Source organism: Myiozetetes cayanensis, unplaced genomic scaffold (assembly GCF_022539395.1).
Source record: "Myiozetetes cayanensis isolate MyiCay16 unplaced genomic scaffold, myiCay2020 scf20-37, whole genome shotgun sequence".
Lineage (NCBI taxonomy): Eukaryota > Metazoa > Chordata > Aves > Passeriformes > Tyrannidae > Myiozetetes > Myiozetetes cayanensis.
Genome location: NW_026087412.1, coordinates 993,967 through 1,013,467, shown reverse-complemented (window position 1 = coordinate 1,013,467; position 19,501 = coordinate 993,967). Strand labels below are relative to the sequence as shown.

The following is a 19,501-nucleotide window of genomic DNA, read 5'->3' as shown; positions in this document are numbered from 1 at the left end:
AAACCAGACACTGGAATAAAGATGGGAAATGCCAGAAGGATTAAGTCTGGAATCTCTATGTCCAGAGCTTGATATCAAATCTGTGTTACCCTTCTCTGTCCAGAGATGGGTATGAGGATGCTGAAATTCTGTCCACAGTTCCCCATTTTCACAGTTTTCAGGCTGAAATGGCATCTTATTGATGAGGTGAAGGAGCTGAAAACAGGGATCAAGGAAGTGACAGGTAAGGAAATGCAGCACTTTAATGTCCTTCCCGAAAGTAAGGTGTTATTAGTACAAAATGTGCAGTACAACATGGTCTCTGGAGGTTAAGATCCTGCCAATAACCATCTTTTTTCCAGTTAAATACACACAACCTGTTGTACTTACAGTAATGGGTTAATCATTTCCTAAAGATGCTCACAAAAAGATGCAGCTTCCTCAAAATTCACAGCAGCTCTGTTAGCCCTTCCCAGAGAGAAGCATTCACTGCAGGAAGATGGACCAACCAGCCTCTCCATCCAGGAAATTCCCTACTGGTCCCTGTGAGCTGCAGACAGGACTGAGCTGAACCTCAGAGAGGGAGGGATCTTAAATGGTGCTCTGCTGGGGCACCAGCAATCCAAATTCTGCAGTAATCTTGTTCCAGAAGCTGCTGGGGCATCCAAACCCACTGCTGGAATAAAATCTCACACAAAGAGTTTAAAGATGCCCAAATATCTTCATGTTTTCTTCTTCCTTTCCAGTGCTGTAGGAGGCCTAAAGATCTCCATTAAATTCCTCCAGATTCCTTTAGAATAAATGTTTTTGTAGACAAGTTGTCTGTCAGGGGGCTGCGATGAGAGATGGTGGGACAGCCCAAATCTCCTGGATTTACACCATTCATTGGTGGTTTGGTTGGTGAAGGCCAAGTACAGGCTGAAAGCGCTGTATCCACCCAGGACGAGTGTGAGCAGGAGAACAAACCCCAGCATGAACACAATCCTAGGGAAAGTCAAGAAAAGGTGCTGCAAGGAAAGAGGAAAAATAACTTAGTTAAAAAACTGGAGGATTAAATCACATGGCCACTGTAAAAGCCCAGCTGGAATGAACATCCATGTGCACATGGAACAAGGTCCCAGCTCCGATCCCCACCCACCTCAGCGAGGCTCCATTCCTCAAGAAACGGCCTCAAGTTTGCACCAGGAGAGGTTTAGGTTGGATATCAGGGAAAATTCCTCTACAGGAAAGGCTGCAAAGCATTTTCACAGCTGCCCAGGGCAGGGGTGGAGTCCCCATCCCTGGAACTGTTCAAAAACCGTGTGGATGTGGCAGCTGGGGACGTGGGTTAGTGGTGGACAGGGCTGAGGTGCTGCTTGATGGTTGGACTTGATGATCTTAAAGGTGTTTCCCAACCTTAACAATTCCATGGTTCTACCTGAACCTCTGAGCAGAGCATGCAGAGTCCCAGACAGGTATTTTCTCCCAAGCCTTGCTAATATGTGGGAGGATTTTCCACACCGGTCTATTTCCAACTGTTTGTGTTTGGAGTTTTGCTTGTTTGTTTTTTGTTGTTTTACCTTGTAAAACATTAACACAAATCATCTGAAAACAAACCGCCAAATGAAGGGGCAACAATCTGGTACAACTTTGGGTTTTGCTGACGTGATACAGTTTAAGCAGCTCTTTTCTGAGTCAAACCCCACTCCCGGGGAGTGGCAATGGCATTGCTCAAACATTTCCTGACCAGGGTCCCTTTGTAAGAGTCCAAGGCTGAAACATCTGCTGTCTAGGATGAGGAAAAGATAAAGCACTTATCACCTCACTGCCACACTACAGGGATGAGGGGACTGAGATAAAAATTACTCAAGTGCTAGAGTCTCACAGTCACCCTTTGCTCGCATGTGAGAGAAAATATTCCAAGTATCTAAATTCCAGGGTCCTGCTTGAACATCTCCATGAGGATGTCAAGGATTGTCAGCTGTTTCCTAAATGTTACTACACTAGGTGGTCATGGAACGTAAATTCATTCTCTGTGATCCAGGTCTGCTGAGTGACAGACACTGGAGACAGAAATCCAAAGAACAGGAGAGCACGAGGAAGTGCTGGGAGAAAAACCCCACATTTTCCAAGCATCCTGCAATGGCAGCTTTCTAAACCTAAAGCTGCTAAAACTGCCGGGGTGGGAGCAGAGTGCAGGGAACAGGAAAAGATCCCCCACAGCAAAGAGCGAGGTCCAACTCACCTGGACCAGGAAGGGAATCTCCACAGGGTGCTCCTGGCCCTGGGCATCCAGGTAAGAGCTGTGCATGATGTTGGAGAGCAGCACCACGCGGGTGAGCAGGGCCAGGCTGAGGGCAGCGAGGGCGGCGGCCGTGGCCGTCAGGGACAGCAGGTACAGCAGGAACCAGCCCGCGTTGGAGGCCCCCACGCAGTTGTTGAGCCACACACAGTGGTGGTCGAAGCGGTGCACGCACGTCCCGCACACACCTGGGGGGCAGGGACACGGTCACAAGGGTTTCAGGGAACCAGTTTGATTTTTACACAGCCTGGGGATAGCTTTTAACCTGGAAACACGTGAGGATGGCAGTCGGGATTCCGCCGACAGCTTCTGACACAAAGACATTAATTACAAATGCTTATCAGAAGAAAAACCATGTGTCCCCTCTCCTCTTCTATTCACCAAGACTGCAGCTGCCAGGCTTTGGTTTCCCTGACAGTACTGCACAGCAAAGCACCTGAAAGGCAGAGATTGTAGCTCCCACCTTTACTTCAGATAACAGCAAACTCTTGCTGAAAAAGAGGAGCTGGACTCCTCCTCCCTGGAAGCGTTGCAGTTCAGGCTGGATGTGGCTTGGAGCAACCTGGGACAGTGGAAGGTGTCCCTGCCCATGGCAGGGGGTTGGAACAAGATGGTCTTTAAAGTCTTTCCAACCCACACCATTCCAGGATTCTGTGATTCCGTGAAACACAAAATCCTGAACTTATGTCTTGACAGGTGATAATTTCTCATTTAACTTCCAGCTGCTCAAAAACTTGGCTGTTCCTGACCCTGAATTAGACCACCAGAACTGGTCATTTCTGTGAGAAGAAACAGCAACAAAGCAGCTCCATGGCTGGGCAAATGCAGCTGTGGGCTGGGACCCCAGGAAAACAAACACAGCCCTGTGTGCACTGAGCTCACAACAGAACAGCTGTAGTGTGAACTGCAGCTCCTGCTGCAGAACTCCCTTGGGAAAGGATTGCTTCTCGGGGAAGCTCAGGCTCTTACTGCAGTGCTTGGACCTGGCTGGCTTCTCCATGGTGCACGTAGGACACACGGTGCCTCTCTGGAACATCACCCCATCATACGCATAAACCTTAACCAGGGATGCATGGTTTGACTTTGTTATTATCCCTGTCAAAGAAACAGGAAAAATAGTGAAAAACAGAGGTATTTATAGAATTTTTAAGGCTGGTTTTCAAACAGCTCCAGCACGAGCATGAGCTTACCAGGGTTGGCCCGGGAGCAGAGCAGGAAGCAGCCCATGTTCCCAGCCAGCAGCAGGTAGGGCAGGAGGAGGAGGAGGAGGTGGAATTGCAGCTCCCAGCAGTATCCAAACACCTCCCAGGTGTATTCCCCAAACACTGCAGCCTGCAAGGCCATGTGCAGGACAACAAACAAACAGCTCCTGGAACAGAAAGGGGACAGTCTATTTAATACTCAGCATCCTGATTAACAGGTCAAGTACACCCAGAGGTGATCAAAGACTTTCCAAATGCAAGGAGACACCTCTTTTAGGTTTTCAGGCCAGCATGGATTGCATATTAATAGTGTTTTCTCCATTCACTGGCTTCTCTTTCTCTTCTTCCCACATACACTCCTTTTAACATGCCAGTTAAATTCACTGCATTATTTCCACGTCCTTCTGGATTTTTCTTCCCTGTCAGTACAAAGTCTCATAATCACTTTGCTGCTGACAACACATGCCACAGCAACGGGCCACAAAGCACTCTGCCAGAAGACATTTGCTGCTCTGACAGCAAAGAAAACCCCAGTAAACCATCTTAAAAACACTGTAACAGTATAAGCAGCTGCATAAAGTAAGAGTGGCAGGAGGTTGGCAGAGGTGGACACCACTTCCAGTGCATGGGCTGGGGGTCCCAGTGTCCCCAGCTATCTGACAGTGTCACCTCTCTGTCTCAGGCTGTGTTACAGCAGAGGATCTGCAAAACAGGCAGCACAACAAGCCCAGCACTCACACCACAGCTGGAGATGCTACACCCTGAAGTGTCTGCCACACTGGAGCTCCTGTCCCCAGGGAAAAGGTATTTAAATGAGCCCTGAAGCACTGGAGTTTACAGACCCCACAAAACCCACCTGAATCCAGCAGGCTGCGTGTTGGCAGCTGGGCAGCTTCCCTCGAGCCACCTGGACTAAGACTAATGGGATTTGAGGGGGAGGATGGAGCCTGTCTGACTCCATCTGCAGCTGCCAGAGAGGCCGTGGTAATTCCTGTGGCGATGCAGCTCCCACCAGTGTGAGCAACATCTGTTACTGAGTCACATTATCTTCATTTGCCAATATGTTCAAATATTTCAGGGTACCACCTTCTAAACGATGAGCAAGGAAGAGAGAGACAGCGTGGCAAACCTTAAAGGGAACCTGCAACCCCTGACAAACATCCCTGCCGACGAGGGAATATCTCAGGATAACACTGAGAGCTCTGGTGGCGGCAGGAGAGCCCAACAGGAGCCACAAATATTAGCAGAAAATAATGCCAAAGGCAGGGAAGTGCAATACCTGGTGTGGAAGAGCCTGTGCAGGGCCCCGTGGGTCACCCTGTGTGTCACCCTCCGGAGCTGGGTGGGGATCAGCAGTGAGAGCACCTGAGGGAAATGGAGACGCCGTGTTACCTGACCTGCACATCACCTCTGCCTCGGGGAATTTACACACAGGTCCCCAGCCCCTCAGTTCTGTGTCTGTGCTGTCACAGCACCAGGGAGCAGGCTCATCTTCAGGGGCATCTGAGCTCCTCATCACAGAAACCGAGGTTGGAAGAGCTGTTCAAGATCGTCCAGCCCAACCACAACACACACAGCAGTAGAATCATTTAGGTTGGAAGAGACCTCCCAGCCCATGGATCCCCCCTGTGCCCCATCCCCACCCTGTCCCCCAGCCCAGAGCACTGAGTGCCACGGCCAGGCCTTCCCTGGACACCTCCAGGGCTGGGCACTCCAAACCTCCCTGGGCAGTTCCAATTCCTGACCACCCTTTCCACGAGGAAAGCTCAGATGCAGGCACGCATTCCTGGGAGCACAACAGGCCCAAACAAACGTATCTGGGTTAATGTGTGAAAGTTCTAAGGAGCTTAGGCTGGGGGTAGGCTGGGGACTGGTTAAGCAGGGGATAGAACTGAGCAATTCCCCAGCTACAATATGCTCCATCAGGCCATCTGACAGATCAAGTGAAGAGAAGCAAAGGGATAAAGCCTGCTGGCCTCCAGAGAAAGAAGAAAACCCCCACAACCCAACCAAACCCCCCCAAAAAACCCGGTTTCTTCGACCCCTCTGGTCCAGCCCCATGGCTCCCCTCTGGTCCAGCCCCATGGCTCCACGTCTAACTGCCCTTTCAAGCACAGCCCAGCGTGCTGCAGGAGGCAGTGCCTGTGCTCATGGAGGGAACCCCCAGCCCGTGCCTGTGGAGCTGCCTGATCCCCCAGCCCAGGGGTCCCCATAGCAACGCAGCAATCAGAGCAGCAATCAGAGCAGCCCAGCCTGCTTCCAGCTGACACCGAAAGAAAATATGCAGCGAGAGCCTCTTGCCTCAGATGTGAAAGAGCAGGAGGCAAAAAGCATATGTGGAGCTGAGAAGACGCTAAATATTTCTGTGATAACCGGCACGTCTCGTCTCAGCCGCTCAAGGGGCGAGTGTTTGCAAGAAGAGGCTTTTCCAAGTGTGCTGCCAGAGGAGACACAGCCCGGCAGGAAAGCACCCTGAGTGCAGCCTCAACAGCCTTCCAGGCTTACACCCTTCATTATCTACATATTTGCACTATTTACAGTCATTAATTACAGCTAGAAGTGAATTTAAAATATTGTCCAGAGAAACTTTTTAATCACAGAATCATGGAATGCCCTGAGTCGGAAGGGACCCATGAGGATCATCCAAGTCCAACTCCTGGCCCTGCACAGGACACCTCAACAGTCCCACCCTGTCCCTGAGAGCGTTGTCCAAATGCTCCTGGAGCTCTGGCAGCCTTGGGGCCGTGACCACTGCCCTGGGGAGCCTGGTCAGGTAAAGTATTGGTTAAATCCACATGGATTTACTTCATATGTACAAATATCATCTAAATTCCTCCAGACAGTGGCTCCACAGCACAGCAGTATTCTAATTCCTGCTTGTTAAGCATGCCATGGCAGCAGCTATTGGGAAATGGGGGAAAATAATCAGTTTCTCTGCACATTGTGTCCATAAAGCAAGATCAAGTATAATACTAGCAATGAAAATCAGAGTCTGCCTGAACTCCTGTGAACAGCATTAAATATAATTTACAAGAGAAGTGATAATTCTGTCATCATTTCCCTTCCAGGAATACTACAGCTTTTTTTTCCCTTTTCATTCAGACACAGCAGCCCAACAGACAGAAAAATGAGCTGGTGCTTTTCCAACTCTCCATTTTAACAATAAAATGCCAATTCTTAATCCTCTTTTAAAACTCTTCATTCCTCCCTCTTTCTTAGCAAATAACAGCCTGAAGCATTAGTACACACATTAAAGAGCTTCCCCTAAAATATCTGCCACCAGTTATAATTCTCTATTTTAATCCTTAAACCTCCCCCATCTTTTTCCCCTCAAAGACAGCAGCAAATAACATAAAATTGAAAATTCCCAGGGCCTGATTATTATTTAATTTCTCAAAGCTGACATGTTGTGGTGTCACAGAACAAGGTGCTTCCAGCATTTTGAGAAGCTCCATCCTCATCCCCACCCCAGACAGGCAGGGACAAGAGCTGTGAGACCCAAATGGCTTTTACTACCTGCTTGGTAGTGAAGGAATGTTTATTTCTAACATCTGAAAGGAAGTTTATTTCTATTTCCAGCACCGCTTCCTTGAAAGCAGTTGTCAAAACAAGACGAAATGTGAAATATAGTATATTATCACTCTAACCACATACACTGGCATTTTTTAGGGAGCAGAAATAGAGCAGTTGCACCAATTTTAGCACAGTGAAGCAGGACAGACCACCAGAGCAGGAGATGATCATTCCTCTGGAAGCTCAGTGCTTTACCTGGCAGCTCATTCACTGCCTGGAAGGCCAGTTCTTTACCTGGCTTGCCCTGTTGACACTCCTCGTGAGGAAACTCTCCTTCCTTCCCGAGCAGAGGCAGAGCAGAGCAGTGACAACGAGCACAAAGCACAGGTAAACCAAGAAGAGTGTCAGGAAGTCCATCCCGAGCCCTGGAACGTAAGAGAAGAGCTGTTAGAGCCCCTCAGTGCCAGATCCCTGCAGCAGGGCCTGGGATCACCCACCACGGGAATGGAGCAGCCCCAGCCCAGGCAGGACCCCCTGGGCCCCTCAGCAGCACATCCCATCCCCTGCACCAGCACATCCCAGTCCCCTGCACCAGTACACCCCAGTCCCCTGCACCAGCACATCCCAGTCCCCTGCACCAGCACATCCCAGTCCCCTGCACCAGCACACCCCATCCCCTGCACCAGCACATCCCAGTCCCCTGCACCAGCACATCCCAGTCCCCTACACCAGCACATCCCAGTCCCCTACACCAGCACATCCCAGTCCCCTCCAGCAGCACACAGGACTGAGGTCAGCATTTTAAGTATTTCTGTGAGGGCCAAGGCAGATTCACAGAATCCTTTCGGTTGGAAAAGCCCTCCCAGCCCGTGGAGTCCAACCTGTGTCCGATCTCCACCTTGTCACCCAGCCCTGAGTGCCACGTCCCGTCGTTCCTTGGACACCTCCAGGGATAGGGACTCTGCCACCTCCCCGAGCAGCCCTTTCCAGTGTTTAACAACTCTTTCCATGAAGAAATTTCCCCCAGTATCCAACCTAAACCTCCCCTGGCACAACTGGAGGTTGTTCCCTCTCCTCCTGTCCTGTTCCCTGGGAGCAGAGAATAACCCCCCCCCCCGGCTCCCCCTCCTGTCAGGGAGTTGCAGAACCAGAAGGTCCCCCCTGAGCCTCCTTTTCTCCAGGCTGAGCCCCCCCAGCTCCCTCAGCCCCCCGTGCTGCTCCAGCCCCTTCCCAGCTCCGCTCCCTTCCCTGTGCACGCTCCCGGGGGATCCCGGGGGGACACGGGGAGATCCCGGAGGATCCCGGAGCTCCGGGGCCGCGCTGCCCAGCCCTGCGGAAGGGCCTTTCCAGGCTCTCCAGCGGCTTCCAGCGGCTTCCAGCGCCCTCCCGCGCCGCGGCGGCCCCGCAGGGACGGCCCGAGCCCGGCCGGGACCCGCGCTCGGCTGCGGGGGCAGCGGCAGAGCCCGTGCGGCGGCGGGGAACGAGGGGGAAAGCCCTAAAAGTGTAAATTAAATGGTTTCACAACCCCAACGCTGCGTGTCGCGTTCTCGCGGCCCCGGACAGCTCGTCCCCGTGCGAGCCCGGAGCAGCTGATGCGCTGCGTCCTTCCTCCCACAGGGTCCGTGAGGCTGCCCCGGCCCATCCTGCACCGTGCCCTAGGAATTAACAGCAATTCCTTCAGTTCTGTGGCCTTTGTTGAAATCTCTAAAGCAAACCCCTCGTGCCTTACCAGAGCTCTGAGCACTACGCTCCCTTCTCACCCGGAGCCTCCTCACCCTGCCCCGCCGCAGGTGAGGTGGGTTTGCTCCAGCACCTGCTGGATCTCACCTGGGGCCGGGATGAGGTGGGAAAACGCAGCATCCAGCCCTGTGCCGGGTCCCTCGGTGGTGTCTGACAACTGAAACCGCCCGTGCCGCCGCCGAGGGGCCGATTGGGTTACGGTGCCCGGCTGGAATTTGCCAGAGAAACTCGGCCGGTCGCGGCCGCCGCGTCACCGATCCAAAGGCTCCCCAACTGCTGGGATGGTTTTCCCAGCTCCGGGTCCTGCCGTGCCGCTGGCTGGAGCTCGGGCAGCTGAGGTAAGAACTCCAGGGGTGCTCCGGGGGCTTTGGCACCCAGAGGAGATGAATTGGCTTGGTTGGAGGCAGCACAGCAGGGTAAGTTTCAGGAAGGGACTTTTTTCCCTGATAAGTTCAAGGCCCCCAGTGCACCAAACCAGACCTGAGAGAGGGAAATTTAGCCAGAATATTCCTGGGGTGCAGCTGTCTCAGAGTACAGCCTGAGACACTTGGTTCCTGGTGGAGGATGGAGGGGAAAAGCCATTTTTCCCCCTACTGAGACATCAGAATTTCTGCAGGTACAGAAATAGGTTGGTTTGGGACACTGGGTGTCACCTGGCAAGTCTGGCATCACAGAAAGGGATGGGGATGGGCATGTGGTGGGTTATTTGTGGGTGGACAGGCAGGGTCTGTGTGCCTAGGCCCCTGGGCACAGCCAGGGCAGGAGCTGCAGCGAGTGCCACCACGCTGGGACCGGCATCGGCACCTCCAAGGAGCTCGTCCACTCTTGGTGCCCTTACTGGCTGTGCCCAAGGACAAACCAGCCAGCAAATACCTTAACAGAGGTTGAGACAGAGAGAGGGGAAGCTCATTCAGTTCAAACATTGTGAAAATGACTTAAAAAGTCTTGGCTGGTCGAAATCTGGCAGAAGATCTTCAAGGAAACCATCTCCATTAGCTTGGGATCCCAGAACTCGGTTCTTGCAAGGATTAAAATCCACTGTCAGTGTTTAAAATGCTCAAGTCACCTAAAAATGGGGAGGAGGGGATGGGGGAGGAGAACCTGCCAGGAAGGAGCTGGAGAGGACAGGAGGAGCAGTGGGGAAGGAGGGCTCCAATCCCCTGCAGCAGTGACCATGAAGGGCACGAGTGGGAGGAAGAGCCTCCAGCGCATCCTGCTCACCCTCAGGCTGGGCAGAGCAGGTCCCTGCAGCTCTCCTTCCTAAGGCTTTCCCTGACCCCGTGTCAGCTCTCCCAGGTTTCCTGGGGAGGTTGTTTCCCACCTATCCCAACACTGCACAGCCCATGCTGGAGCCAAGGGAAGGCTGGATTGCTGTGTGGTCCATGAAGAGATGGTGCCACAGCAGGACGTGTAATTCCTAAAACCTCTTAGTGTGCTAAGCCCCGGGATCCCTGAGTGCTGAGGAAGCTGAGGGGAAAATCAGAAATAGCAGCTTAAGGGACAGTCGGTGTCAGCACGGGAGGCCCTGCAGCCAAACACTCAGCTGTGAGGGCCCCCCGCTGTCCTGCGTGGAGCAGCCTGGATGGGGACAGCTCTCCTGGTGAGCCCCGAAGCTGGTCCAGACCCCCATATCCCTGCAGCAAACCGCGTGCTGGTTGAACTCCCAAAATCCCTGTGTTCCACTCACGTTGCCAGCACGCCCAGGTCCCTCGGCGTTGTGTCCCTGCTGCTTTGCAAAGTGCTGTCGCTTCAGATTTGCCCTGTGGGTAAAGGATTTCCCTCCACGGGCGCTAATCTGTTTTCCCTCCTTCCAGCTCCTAATTCCCCCCAGATCTGCAGGCTCAGGTCAGCAACAGGCTCAACCAGGACGAGCACGGCAATTAGTCTGTCCACGCTTCTCTTTGCGATGGAAATAAGGTTAATTAGGGAAGGAAAAGGCAAGAAAGACCTTAGTGCGTGTCTGGCGCTGACCCGGAGTGGCCAGAAGGGCGCAGGGCTCCCGTGAGAAGCGCAGGAAGGGGCAGCCACCCCCTGCCCTGGTGCAGAAGCCGTTTCTGCCACCCCCAGACCGGCGAGGGCTGGGTCTGAATTGTGGGGGCTGCAGCGAGGACGGGAAGATGCTGCCAGGAGCCCTGCGGGTAGGCGGGACTGGCTTCCAGGGGTGATGGAGGAGAACCGAGAAAGCTTCGACCCCTTAGCGGGACAAACCTGCTGCCGGTGAGAGCCCCGGCTCGCTTGGATGGCTGCGGACTTCTGTAAGTGCTCGAGCCGATGGGCAGAGGTGGAAGGGGGGTGCAGCTCCCCGCTGCTCTGCTGGGCTTTTCCCCAGAGCTCAGCCCAGAGCAGGGTGCTGGAGCCATCCCAGTGCTTACTGGGCTCTGGCTGGAGCTGTCAGAACTTGTGCTCTGCAGCCCCAGGGATGGTGTTTGGTGGCAGATGGATTTCATCCCACTGCTGCCAGACTTGTCCCGTGCTTCACCCTCAACTCTTCCCTTCCGATCCTTGACATCCACCCTGTTAATATGGAAAACAGCTTTGTTTCCTCTTTAAATAATAACAGTCCCTGATTTTTAGGTAGCATTTGACCAGCACTGCTGCACAAAGGAGGATGAGATTATTACACCTACAATGTTAGTGACAGTATTGGTCCTTACTAATATCTTCTGATGAGGGTGGCACTTCTGGTGCCACCCAAGGTGTGTTCATGGGGATGTTTTCTTGAGTGATGTTGAGTCTTCACAGTCTGTAAGATAATTTGTCCAGGTAAAACAGCCTGGTTTCATTTTTGTCAGAGCTTAATGTGTGTTCAGTAACACAGATGGAATAAACATGGGAGTAATAAGCATTTTTACAGACAGATGGGATCAAATCAAGAAGAAAACTACATGTGAGTTATTTTAGTGAGGGTCAGCAGACAGTGCAGGCACTTGCACATCACAGAATCACAGAGTGGGAGGGTTGGAAGGGACCACAGTGAGGTCATCTGGACATCATCAGCATGGAAAGGGCATCCAAGTGCACCGTGCACATCAGCTGGTCAGATTTACCTTGGGCAAAGACGACTCCTGCAGATGTTCAGGGCTGATGTGCCCGATTTCTCCTCGAGCATCCACCACGCCTGTCTGAATCCTTCTCGTGAACCACAAGCAAGTCCTTCTGAAAATCCTCATCTCGCTGTTTCAGGATGCTGTGATCAGGACAACCTGTACACAGGACAGGGAGGCACAAAGAAATGCTCCCAGGAGAGCTGAGAGGATCTGGCAAATTCTAATGAATTTGCAGTAATGTTGTAGTTGCAAACAGCTAAAATACTGAGCGTTGAGAAGACCTGGTTAAAATCGGTGGGTTTAAGTCCTTGGATCATCTGTTTGTTGACATGCTTTGCCAGGAAAATTAAATAGTCATTTTCCCAGAGAAATAAACACAAGCAGATGCCTAAATACATGTCCAGAGGAGAGGGGGTAGGTGGGAGAGACAGAGGCTGTGCCAGGCCGTGGTCTGGGTGCCATGCCCCAACCTTTCCAGCCATCGTGGCCTCCTCACTGCTAACGGCACCGCCAGCAGCCAGGGATAGAAGAATAAAGGCTGTTATTCTAGGGAAATCTAAGGCAAATCCAGTATCTTGGGGCATTTCTTCCCGCGGTGAGGAGGGTCCAGCACAGACTGGAACCACCCACCCGATGGGATCCACCTGGCATCTACAGGAACCACGGTTAAGAGCGGGAAAGCCATCCCAACTCCTTTCTTTCCCTCTTTCTTTTCCAGTCACAGCCATGCCGGCAACCAACCAGGGCTGGCCCGAGTCCTTCGGCTTCCAGATAGGCGGCTGCGGGCCGTGCTACATCCTGTGGGTGCAGGAGGGCAGCGCGGCGGCGCGGGCGGGGCTGCGCCCGGGGGACGAGGTGCTGGAGATCGAGGGCCAGCCCGTGTCCTCGCTGGGCTGCGAGGCGCTGCTGGGGCTGGCCCGGCGCTGCCCCAACGTGCCCCCGAGCATCGGCGTGGTGTCCCGCCTGCAGCTCGCCAGCGTCCCGCCCGGCCCGCGGGGATGCTTCGGCTTCGAGCTGGCGAGCGGCAGCCCCCCGCGAGTGGCCACCGTCAGCCCGGAGTCGCCCGCCGCCGCCTGCGGGATCGAGCCGGGGGATTACGTGCTGGAAGTGGATGGGATGCCGGTGATGCTGCCGGAGACGGCGGCCGCGCTGGTGGCATCGTGCTGCGGGCGGACTCTGCGGCTCGGGCTGCTGCGGCCGCAGCGCGGGGCGGGCACGGCGGACCCCGCGTCCAGCGGGCACGGCCTGCGCCGGGAGAGGAGGCAGAAAGCGCAGGAATTCAGCAGGAAGGTAAGGCGGGTGAGGCGCGAGGGCTGGGGCACTGGGCACCCTCTGAGCTGAGCTCTGGAGATTCCCACATTTAGCAGTGTGCTTGGATGGGGGATGCTCCTGGCTTGGTCACCGGCCTGGGGTGCAGATCTGGGGCGTGAACACCGGAGAGAAGGGTCTGGTAATTACTTGGGAGAACAGATGGATGTGAAGAGCTTGGAGACCCCCTGGGGGTGACCCCAAGTACTCATTCCTTTGCACTACAGGAGTGTTGGGGAAACTCACGGGGGCAGATCCTGCTCTGCTGCATGTCTGGATGTCCCTTCAAAGTCTGAGCCTGTCCACCTGCAGACATTTTAGTTCTTACTTTGTTGCAAAAGAGAAAACATCAATGTGATTACATCTTCATTGTGTTCCCGAAAGTTTCCTAGTGGGTACTTTACCAAACACATTGCCTCGTGCTAATTATAAATTTGATCACAGTTGTTTTTTCAATCTTTCTAATTTCCATTTCAAAGTAGCCTTTTAAAATGCTGTTATGAAAATAACCAGGCTGGTGGGGTTTTTTTTTTGATCCCAAGTTAATAAAGGAGCAAGACATCCATAAAGAGATTTGTGGGTATCAGGCAAATCCCCTCAGTCAGCTTCTACATTAAAGATTTACAAATACACACTGAGGTTGGATTCATAGGGCTGAGCATTGCACGGGAAACAGATACCTGCTGATTACAGGAGATTATCGAGGAGGGGAGGTTGTTGTATCCACCTCCACCTCATGAAGCCACATTAAGCCAAGCAAAAGATTCATGGGCGATCACGGGAGAGAAGGCTGGTTACAATGCTGCAAATACCTGATCAATGCCTGTCTCCTCCCTTCCCTGCTGAGCAGCGAACATCCCCATCAACACCTCTGTCACCACCCTACCCTGCTTAGCAAAGCTTCCTGTGACAACCCCAGAGGGCCCGGACAGAAACAGGATTGCAGAGAACAGAGGATTGTGCTGCTGGCTACTGGTTGCTGGAGCACAGCTCAGCTGGCAAACGCCTCTCTAGAGGGAATGAACAGTGCAGATGTTTGAAGTGGCTTCATTTTTTCACACGATGTGGAAAATAACAAACCCAGCGAGTGCCTTCGCCCCTCGCTCACCTGGGAGCTCAGCTCTGGGAGGTGCTCCTGCCCACCCAGTGCGAGGCTGGGAGGTCGGAGGGTGCTGGTGGCTTGTATGTCACACCTGCCCTGCCCACAGGTCACTTTCCCAGCCTCCTTCATTCAGTAGAGCCCTGGGCTGAGTCACACCCGCCTGGCAGACAGAGCAGTGGCCACATCAGTAGTACTGGAGAGGTCTGGAGCTGGGCTGTTCCAGTGTCCCAGCAACCTGAGGGCATCACCAGGAAGCCTCAGTTCAGGTCTAATCTCTTCTTGTCCCCTGCATGCCTGGGGACACTCTGGGGACTGCATGAAGGGTGGCAGCACCCCCACAGTGGTGGAGTCCCCATCCCTGGAGGTGTCCAAGGAACTGGACATGGCCCTCAGTGCTCTGGGCTGGTTGACAAGGTGTGGGTTGGGCACAGGCTGCACTCCATGGTTTTGGAGGGCTTTTCCAACCTCAGTGATTCTGTGATTCCCACCCACCCTGCAATCTCAGCCCAGGCAAAGATTTAAGAGCAGCCTGCTGGGATCCATCCCACCAGGAACACCACAGGCTGTCACTCCTCTGCTGGACCTGGGAACTGAGAACTCACGAGCTGCCCAGGGGACTCTGCTGCTGTGGCTGCCCCAGATTTGGTGACCTTGAAGTGCTGCTGCTGCCGGAGCTCCCGTGGTGCCTGCAGAGCCAGCAGCACTGGGGGCTGTGCTGGGGTCATGGTGTTGCTGTTGGCCTCCCCAGGGAGCTGCCAAGTGGGACAAGCATTTGGAAGGAACAGCTCTTCCCCTTCCCCAGGCAGGTGATGCCTGCTGGCTCCTTGGCAGTGCCACCAAGGGGTGCACACAGAGCCCTGGACACTCCCCCAGTGCCCTGGGCAAGGGTGAGGGGCTCCTCTCTGCTTCCTACAGTTAAATCCAGCAGTTAAACCTGCTGTCAGCACAAAGACATCCCCTTGAAGGAAAATCAGACACACACAGGGATGGTGGGGCACTCACAGGGAGGTCTTGCATTCCAGGCACATGCTCCTGAGGAGGGACCAGCTCCCACTGCCCAAGGGAAAGGGACAGCCCCCCAGCCCGGGAAGAGGTGAATAAGGAGGGCCCCCTTGCAGGGTAATTGGCTTGATGGTAATTAGGTAATTACTCTGCCTGTCTCAGGTGGAGAGGACAGGACAGCAGGTGGGAGCTGCTGGTGCAGTTTCCAGGGCTGGTGCTCACCTTCTTACTCCCTCTCCCCACTTCCCAGCAGCTTCCCAGTGCTAAAGGCAGGACAGTGCAGGGATCAGGGAGTGACAGATGAAGCATGAAGCTTAAACAGCTCCAACAGCCCATTGCAGTGTCCTCTGCCAGGCAGACTCGGGGCTGATCCCATCCCAGCTGTGCCAGAGCCGCTCCTGTGGGGCCACTTGTGACCCAGCAGAGTGTGGGGTTTGGGGTCATGCCACTGTGCTGGTGAAATGTTGTCTGGAGCAGCAGTTGCAGGGCTGTGTGTGGGAGCTGTGTGATGGGCTGCTGTCTGAAGCTCCCTCTCCTCCCCGCGCTGTTCCCTCCTCGTTGCCGAGCAGGTGGTGCAGGGAGTCGGACACGTTATCCACGGGGCAGTTCCTCCATGTGTACAGTTCAATCCACTGCTCAGGGGCCCTTCCCTCTCCTCTCCTGTCTCCCCCTGGCAGGTGGATGAGATCCTGGGTGAGCAGCCGGAGCTCAAGGAGAAGGTGTTCACCGTCCTGAAGCAGTACGCGGCCGAGAGGAAGGTGGAGTGCCTGGCCTATGCCCTCTGCATGGTCCTCACCCAGGAGTCCCACCAGCACCTCATTGACAACATCAGGTAGGAGGTGTCACCTCCCCGCTGCCGTGGTGCCATCAAACCACGGGCACCCCTCTGGTGCTGAATGAGCAGCACTGAGCAGTGCTGGCATGGGTTGGGAGGTTCCTGTTGGGAAGGGCTTGAGAGGATCCTGCAGGGAACATGACAACTCCCTTATCAAGGGGCAGCTGAGCTGAGCTTGGTGGCATCTCAGCCTGGCATCCCTGTGCCCACCAACCTGGGTGGCTGTCCTGCCCAGGACGGATGGGTGGACATCCCCCACCCTGCCAGGAGCCATGGTCATGGGCCCCACAGAGCCACCACCTCTGCCTGCAGCAGGGGACGTGGCTGTTGTTGGCAAGGGAGATGGGATTAGAACCACTGGAGATTCCCCAAGAACCTGGCCAAAAAATAAACTGAGTTCTGCAGGGCGAGAGCTGGATGTGGGCGAGGGCTCAGCCAGGGCTGCTGGCAGCTCCAGCAGCAGGAACAGCTGGGGTAGTCTCTGCCGGGCCCATGGGCTGCCTGGGCTGCCAGGCAGGGGCTGCCCATCCCAGGGTGCTCTGGCAGTGCTCCCCTTGGGCTCGGGGTCCCCAGCACCTCTCAAGCCCCCGGAGCAGCAGCCGTGCCCAGAGTGCCGCCGGTGCGGCCGACGCGCTGCTCTCACGCAGCGTGGCTGGCACTGGGGACAGAGCTGGTGCTGGCACAGGGACACGTGGTGGGATTATGGCCAGGCTGAGACGATGGCCATTAGGGAATCAGGTCTCCATCTGGCCCCACTCCGGGCCCGGCTTTCCAATTCCTGCTTTAATCAGTGGAATTGCAGGATATTACAGTTTCCATAACAACGCCCCGGTGCCGGGGTCTCCACCGGGCTGGCGGTGGGGAGGGCGGGGGGAGCGGCTGGGTGGCCCCGTCACGCAGCGTCCCACTGCTCTGCTGTGACTGCATGTGGGTCCCCTACAGCCCCCTGGGCACCTGGGGCGATGGGCACAGACCCCTGCAGGGCCAGGGTGCAGAGGGGACCATCATCTCCCTGTGTTCAGCTTGGCCAGGCGCCCGTGTCCGGGCTGTCCTGTCCCCACTGGGCATCCTGGAGGGACCCGACCTGCAAACAGCTGGGGCTGGGGGCAGGGGTGGATGGCAGCGAGCCAGGCCTGAGCCATCGCCCTGAACTAAATCAAAAGAGAAAGCCACCCCCCACAATTCAGAAAAATTCTTTTCCCCGGCAAGACCCATGGAAATGCCTCGAATGCCTTGGCTATCCCCTTTGTCATCATCCCCGGGGAATTATACAGGATTACTTCCCCCCACAGAGGGGATTTGAGTAAGTGTCCAAATCTTCTTCTGGACCCAAGCCCCTCTGTGGGGGGCACAGCAGGTTCCCCCCAGGGTGTTCCCATTCCAGCAATCCCCATGTCAGTGAGGGGAGTGTGGCTGGAGCCGGTGCCACTGTCCCCCTGAGGGGAGCAGAGCTTGCCCCTTACCCACCCCCTGATGTTGTGGGGCAGCACCCCAAAAACAGGGACAAACCCCCTGGTTGGCCCATGCCCCCATGTGAAAGGTTAACACCAGGGCCTGGGCAAGAGGCGCCGCAGATCAGGCAGCTAATCTGGGTTTAATGGAAATGAAATATTTAGCTCAGGGAAAAGATTTACCAACTAATCTTAATGAAATGAAGTCAAGAAAATAAAAAAAAAGGTGCTTTGGAGACCAGGTTTCCCAGCTGTGGGTGCTGGGGGGCAGTGCCGTGTGTGCTGCCGCGCCTGATCCCAGATGCTGATCCCGGGGTCTCCCGTCTGACGAGTTTGCTTCCAAGAAAGAGCTTTCCATGTTTTACTCTCAGTGAAGGTGGTGAGCGGCTCCTGGGTGCTCTGGATTGAGGGGTGCTGCGAATTCCTGGGGTGATTTTCATATGGCTTGAACCGGTTCAGTCCATTGGTGACTGAGGAGGGGATTTGGTGTCTGTGCCCTGGGGCTGGGGAAGGGCCATGTGGGGGGATCCCGGCTCTGATGCTGTGTCCAGGGGTGGGGTGAGGTGTGGGGGTGCTGGTGTGGCTGTCCTGCTGTCCCCAGGGCACAGGGCAGCCACCCTGGGGCAGTGGTGTGGGTGCAGCTCAGGTGAGCAGAGCCCATCGGAGCTGACCCAGTGAGTGTCCTGGGGCTTGTCCTGTGGGACACCCCATGGACGACTTGGGATCATGGGGGTACCCATCGGCATCCCTGCGAGGCTGTGCCCAGCTCTCTGTGAGCTCTTTCCACCCGGGGTGTGGGGGGCTGTCCCACGTACCCCAGACCATGGCATCACCCGTGCCTCCCACCCTGCAGAGCCTGGAGGGCTGGATGAGCCACTTCCATCCAGCAATGGTGGTGCCATCGGGGGGACTGGTAGGGGTGGCAGGGATGGCAGGGTGATGCTGGGGGTGATGCTGGGGGTGATGCTGGGGTGATACCAACAAGGGTCCCCCTGATCCCCCATCCCCAGGCAGCTGCCCGAGCCCCGGTGTGGGCACAGGGTGGTGGCAGCCGTGGGTGACAGTGTGTCCCCTGCCACGCAGAGCCGAGCCGGGCGGCCGGGACGTCCCCGTCTGCCGCTGACCCTCGCGCTGGCCTGATTGGATCTTCCCTCTGCACCAGCTGTATTTATTTTCGGGCTGTTGCTGCTGCTGACTGTCCTCCCTCCCTGCTGTCCCCTCCCTGGGCTCCCCCCGGGCTTTAACGTGCTCCCTGCAAAGTGCTGCTGCTCAGCATAACCCGAGACCCCCCGACTCAGCACGCAGACCCAGCCGGTGCTGCAGACACGTCCTCCAGCTGGGCTTTTCCAGTACTGGATTTTTTTTTCTTTCTTTCTTTCTTTTTATCTCAAATGGATTTCATCCCATTTGCCCAGAATTAAGCTCCTGCAGATTTTAATTTGCTGACATTTTTTCATCTGCTCGGTTGTGGATAGCAGGGATAATGCACGTGCTGCGCCGGGTCCTCCCCGCTCCCATCCCCTGCCCATATGGCTGATGTGTGTAGGCAAAGTGCACAGTTGTAGTCCTGCTCAAGGATGCTGAAATCCAGCTGCGAGGGGGGAAGATGAGCTGTCTCGGGTGAGTAACGAGCGCACCTTTCCTGGGAGCGAGGGAAATGGGTTTAAATCAGGTTAATTCTGGAATCTAGCAGCTCCTGGCACCACAAAAACGAGGTGTGCTAGAAGTTAATTAACTCTTAGCATCCGTGTTGTCTCGCAGCTGCTCTGGTCAGAGGGAAGAGGGGAGCTCCTCTGGGAGAGGGAAACTCTAATTTGGGTTATTCCATCACCTGCAATGCCAGAGGCTGGGTCTGGCCCCGGGGCACGGAGGGGCTTGTCTGCTCTGCTCCCTGCGGCTGTGCCGGGCTGGGTGTGTGGGGATGGGTGTGTGGGGATGGGTGTGTGGGGATGGGTGTGTGGGGCTGGGTGTGTGGGGATGGATGTGTGGGGATGGGTGTATGGGGATGGGTGTATGGGGATGTGTGTGCAGGGCCTGCTTG

At 55.1% G+C, this 19,501-nt stretch overlaps 2 protein-coding genes across 3 annotated transcripts in view; one reads left to right on the top strand and one right to left on the bottom strand.

Annotated features, from left to right (window-relative positions):
* Positions 1–224: 224 nt before the first annotated feature.
* Positions 225–8,852, bottom strand: ZDHHC4 (zinc finger DHHC-type palmitoyltransferase 4). Of its 2 annotated transcripts, none has more exons than XM_050317160.1 (7): positions 8,803–8,852; positions 7,270–7,400; positions 4,742–4,827; positions 3,451–3,629; positions 3,230–3,355; positions 2,204–2,448; positions 225–986 (listed from the first exon to the last, which is right to left on the bottom strand). In XM_050317160.1, the coding sequence occupies exons 2-7, from the start codon at positions 7,390–7,392 to the stop codon at positions 702–704; spliced, it is 1,044 nt and encodes a 347-aa protein (XP_050173117.1). In that variant the 5' UTR covers positions 7,393–7,400; positions 8,803–8,852; the 3' UTR covers positions 225–701. The 2 variants fall into 2 exon arrangements, with proteins under 2 accessions (XP_050173117.1, XP_050173116.1); XM_050317159.1 differs by lacking the exon at positions 8,803–8,852 and adding an exon at positions 7,874–8,070.
* Positions 8,853–10,939: 2,087 nt separating this feature from the next.
* The window catches only part of LOC126640922 (delphilin-like), a 34,895-nt gene continuing 26,333 nt past the window's right edge, over positions 10,940–19,501 (top strand). Inside the window, 3 exon segments of the mRNA XM_050317138.1 lie at positions 10,940–10,970; positions 12,481–13,052; positions 15,852–16,006. Of these exon segments, the coding sequence (XP_050173095.1) occupies positions 10,955–10,970; positions 12,481–13,052; positions 15,852–16,006 (743 nt within the window). The 5' untranslated portion in view covers positions 10,940–10,954.

Bases quoted from the DNA above. Each gene is read 5' to 3' on its own strand.
- ZDHHC4 (XM_050317160.1), bottom strand. From the start codon at position 7,392: ATGGACTTCCTGACACTCTTCTTGGTTTACCTGTGCTTTGTGCTCGTT. The intron at 4,828-7,269 runs GTAAAGAACTGG...CATTTCCCTCAG, and splicing joins GTGTCAACAGGGCAAGCCAG to GTGCTCTCACTGCTGATCCC. The intron at 3,356-3,450 runs GTAAGCTCATGC...TTTCTTTGACAG, and splicing joins CTGCTCCCGGGCCAACCCTG to GGATAATAACAAAGTCAAAC.